The 4288-nt window shown below is 38.7% G+C and overlaps 1 protein-coding gene across 2 annotated transcripts in view; it reads right to left on the bottom strand.

The window, feature by feature from the left end:
• Nucleotides 1-4156, bottom strand: part of LOC109823955 (respiratory burst oxidase homolog protein B-like) — a 6631-nt gene extending 2475 nt beyond the window's left edge. Inside the window, exons 1-10 of one of the 2 annotated variants that reach the window (XM_020390425.1) lie at nucleotides 4114-4156; nucleotides 3668-3827; nucleotides 3517-3565; nucleotides 3300-3413; nucleotides 2777-3211; nucleotides 1604-1990; nucleotides 1299-1510; nucleotides 1092-1194; nucleotides 918-997; nucleotides 1-203 (exon numbers count right to left, since the gene is read on the bottom strand). The exon at nucleotides 1-203 is cut by the window's left edge and continues 348 nt beyond it. In XM_020390425.1, the coding sequence (XP_020246014.1) occupies nucleotides 1-203; nucleotides 918-997; nucleotides 1092-1194; nucleotides 1299-1510; nucleotides 1604-1990; nucleotides 2777-3211; nucleotides 3300-3413; nucleotides 3517-3565; nucleotides 3668-3825 (1741 nt within the window). In that variant the 5' untranslated portion in view covers nucleotides 3826-3827; nucleotides 4114-4156. Of the gene's footprint in view, nucleotides 204-917; nucleotides 998-1091; nucleotides 1195-1298; nucleotides 1511-1603; nucleotides 1991-2776; nucleotides 3212-3299; nucleotides 3414-3516; nucleotides 3566-3667; nucleotides 3828-3940; nucleotides 3990-4113 lie in introns of those variants that run through there. The other variant, XM_020390424.1, reaches the window with a different exon arrangement.

The raw sequence follows: 4288 nt of genomic DNA, 5'->3' as shown, positions 1-4288 counted from the left end.
TGCCGCCGGTGCCGTTATCCGTGCCGGCCTCGACGTCCGTGGGGCCCTCGGCGTCGTCGAGCTTCATGCTGTTGATGATGTCTTTGAGGATGCTTATGAAGGGGGTGGCTCCTATGCCCAGGCCCACGAGCAGGACGACCTCGTAGTTCTTGTAGTCTTGGGCCGGTGCACCGTAGGGTCCGTCAATTAGGACCTTAGGAAAGCTGCCGCGAAATTGTAATGAAAAAAAGTTATTCGTTTGCTCTTATAAATGAACTACCGGATCGAATATAACCGAACAGTTAGAAGAACAATTAACAAGCTATTTGTTAATGATCATGTTTGATTTAGCCCTAGTCATAAATAACTCTAGTGATCACTCACACATTTGTTTTCGTCTATCCATTGTAGCTTTCAAGATTAAAACTTGGTGTAGTTTTCACTTAAAAACCTTAGCTTCCTAAACTTGAGGGGCAATATACGTACCTTGCTTCTAAGGGTCGTATGAGAAACTTTTTTTTTATTTCCATTTACTATTTAGAATTGAAAAAAAATGTGTTGACCATCACCACCTTGGAGAAGGATACCTCCATAAATATGGGAAGAAAACAAAGCTGTTTCATTTAAGAGGACATGCCCATACAATAAAAAATTTCATCATGGCCCCAAAAATCAGTGAAGATTCTATCAAAAACTTTGACTATCAAAAACTTTGACAAAATGAAACCTAAACAGCTATTATTAATCCCACCTACATTACCAAACTCTTCAACCCTTCTTGCCAAAGGCAACATACGCGTGAATTAGTAATGAGCGAAAAAAAAAATGAAAATGAATTTATTTTTAAAGATTTAGAATATATATATCGCCTAATAATTATTTCATGAAGAGAAAGAAAGATCAAAAAAGAAAAAAAAAAGCTGTTTCCGAGAACTCACATTGGACTCATGCCGCTTCCGCTTCGATCATTTTCTGCTCTCAAAAGTCCACTTTTTCCGTTTGTAGAAGGTTGACAAACCTGAATTCAATAAAAAGAATTTAGTAAAAATGATTAAAAATGCATAACAGCCTAAACTTTTGAGTTAAAATGACAGTAGCTAGCGATAACAAACCTCAGAGAAAACTGTTCGAAGTTGACGAGTCCAATCTCCCAGAGTCCTTATATGCACGCTTACGTAATCATCCTGAGGCGCCGAAGTAATTGAAAATGGATGCCTACAAAAGTTTCAAAAAAAAAAAACATCAATTAAGGTATTTCAAATTGACTATTTTAATTAAGAGTCTAAGACTTGATTGTATAAATATAAGCAATTACTTACCATTGGAAAGGAGAGACCGCAGCACAGTTGACGAATATGTACTGTCCACTCCTATACTTGAACCCCTGAGGTTTAGATACATGTAGTGACAATACATTGCCCGGATACACCGCAACTTTGAGTATTTTGACAGGTTTGATGCTCGATCGGAGGGCTCTGATCAACCGTTCACTCCCATATAGTACCATCGGAACAGCCAAGTACATCCATGTCTGCATACAAGAAAAACTACCGTTACATATATCATACATACGAATGTCGTCTCTATACTTACAAAACTGAGTGTGTTTTTATTGGATATCTACCGATTTCTTGTACCACTGGTGCGATAAATACAGAAAGATCCCGTGGATGATGAGGAGGATGTAGACGATGACCAGTAGATGGTGAGAGTACCAGAACGCGTTGAATCCCGTTAACTTCTTCAACGGTTCAGGCAGATTCAGGCGTCCCCTACGGAACCAAGGGGTGGCTAATGTGAACGCGATGGTCATAAGTACGACCATCACGATACCAGTCCAGCCTTCGGTGCCCTTGACGAACCACCAGTAGTTATTGGGTCTGGTGTCGCCGAAAAAGGGCTTCATCGGGATGTAGGCCTGGTCGCTGGCGTGTAGGAGGCGGGGGAAGTCGCAGGTGAGGTGAGTGATGGCGTGGAGGCCTACACCGATGGCAATGCCAACTGCGATCACCTGAAAATTTCATCGGTCCGCAGTGAACGGATTGACGTTAGACGATGATTGTAACAGTTTTTCGACAAGTACGTATCTTGAGTGATTAAAACTGTCTAAAAGTACCGGACACTTGAAAGTGAGGTTGATGTTGAAAGTTTTGAAAGAACAACTTGATTACAGGTATCTAAATTTGACTAACGCAATATATGAAGGAAAAAAGACAAACTAATTTAAACATGCAACATTTAGGTTTACACTCACAAGTGAGGATTTTCTAAGTTTAGAGACTTTTGTTAGCAATATTTCTTCTCAAGACAAAGATGGATAGATAATTGCAACCACCTTTCCTTTTCATAAAGAGAGATTTCTTTTCAAAAGAAGAAAACCTTGACCAATATAAAATCTTTGAAATCATGCATATGATGAAATTAAACATATTAAAAACTATAATACTTAAGCATTAAGGATCAAAAATTTTAAATTAAGCTCCTATATTGCAAACTATTTGTTCAAAAAAAAAAAAAATCACACCTCATGACAACTGAGATTGCAACTACCTCAGTACCTTTTCACAAAGAGAGATTTTTCAAAAGAAGAAAAACCTCGACCGACATGTTCTGAAAACATAATTCGGTGCAAATCATTTGACATCATGCATGATGAAAACAAATGTATAAGACATATTAAAACCTATAATACTCAAGCATTAATTAAGGAATATTAAAAGTTTTAAATTAAGCTCATACAATATGTTGCTAACTAATTAGATAAAATGCAAATTATTTTTTTTTAAAAAAATCATACCTTATGAAAATTGAGATTATCATCGAAGGGAACAATGACACCAAGCTTGGTCTTACTCCTCAACCAAGTGATTGTATTTCTACAAACCGGGAGCAAAATGAGCGCCATGTTGAACTTCAGCGTCTCCGCCGCGCCCTTCGCCGTGCAAACGCAGTACCCCATTACGTGATACACCGCTCGGTTCCGGTACTGCATGAATTTCCAGGCGAAGAGGCCGGCGCATATCGACAACCACAGCAGCATCACCCACGTCCTCTGCCAGTTGTCTTCCACAAAATACTTGGTCTTCCGAGCGCACCGCCTTATGGGGTTAGGCTCCTCCGTGGGCTTCAGCCTCGCGCTCAGCATCTGGCTCAGGTACCTGCTGTTCGTCGTGCCTCCTCGCGCTGCCGAATGGCTCGGTGCTTGCAGTAGCAGCGTTTCCAAATTGTAAATCTGACAAAAATCGTAAAAAAAATTTAACTAATTCCCATCAATTTTTTTTGGCTTTTTTTTAAAAAAAAATGAAGATAAAAGATTGTACCTCGATGTAGCCCAGGCCATTTGGGTCTAATTCTTCCATGATTAGCCTAGCATACTCTTCAGCCTGCTCTTGGATCTTGGATAGTTTGTTAGCGGACGCGCTTAGAGAGATAATCTGCAGTTATATATAAGATTATATTAAACCTTTGCTTTAATCATGAATAATTATAGTAATGAGACTTAATTAGAAGAGCCTATTACTGATCGTTCTCAATTACCTCCTTAACCTCCTCTTCAGTGATCCTTCCATCAGCGTTCTTATCAACCCTGCATTAATGACACAAATCTCAATTAAAAAAAAAAATCTCATTTGATATAATCACTGACAATTAAAAAAGAGAACCAATTAAAAATAATGTAATTAATTACATGTCAAAGAAAGTCTGAAGCCGGCAGTCAAAACTCTGATCCGAGATCTGATCCCAAAACTCTTTCAGCTCCTCTTTTGAGATTGAACCCGAGGTTATATTCCTCTTCCTAGCCAATGCGTCGAACAATTCTCCAGCGAAGTCTTTGGAATCCTTCATCCCTTCAAGGTGGGGCAAAAAAAAATAAAATAAAATAAAATACAATCTCTATTATAGTTTCCATAAAATTTTGAATTAAAAGTGAATGTAATAAAAAAATTTGATTTTTTTTTACCTATACACTGTCCGAACAAAGATTTTGCCAGCGAGCCGCCTTCTTTGGAATCCTTCATCCCTTCAAGGTGGGGCAAAAAAAAATAAAATAAAATAAAATACAATCTCTATTATAGTTTCCATAAAATTTTGAATTAAAAGTGAATGTAATAAAAAAATTTGATTTTTTTTTACCTATACACTGTCCGAACAAAGATTTTGCCAGCGAGCCGCCTTCAGTGGAGTGAGTGGTTGTGAGGGGGTCTTGTATCTGTCCGTGAGCTGGGCATTCGGTGGGGTTTGAGTATATATAGACTCGTGGGAGCAGGGTAAGTTTCGTTGCGCCTGCGGGTGCTTCTGGAAGGACGAG

This window comes from Asparagus officinalis, chromosome 9 (genome assembly GCF_001876935.1).
Source record: "Asparagus officinalis chromosome 9, Aspof.V1, whole genome shotgun sequence".
Taxonomy (NCBI): domain Eukaryota; kingdom Viridiplantae; phylum Streptophyta; class Magnoliopsida; order Asparagales; family Asparagaceae; genus Asparagus; species Asparagus officinalis.
This window is presented reverse-complemented; position numbering and strand designations above follow the sequence as displayed.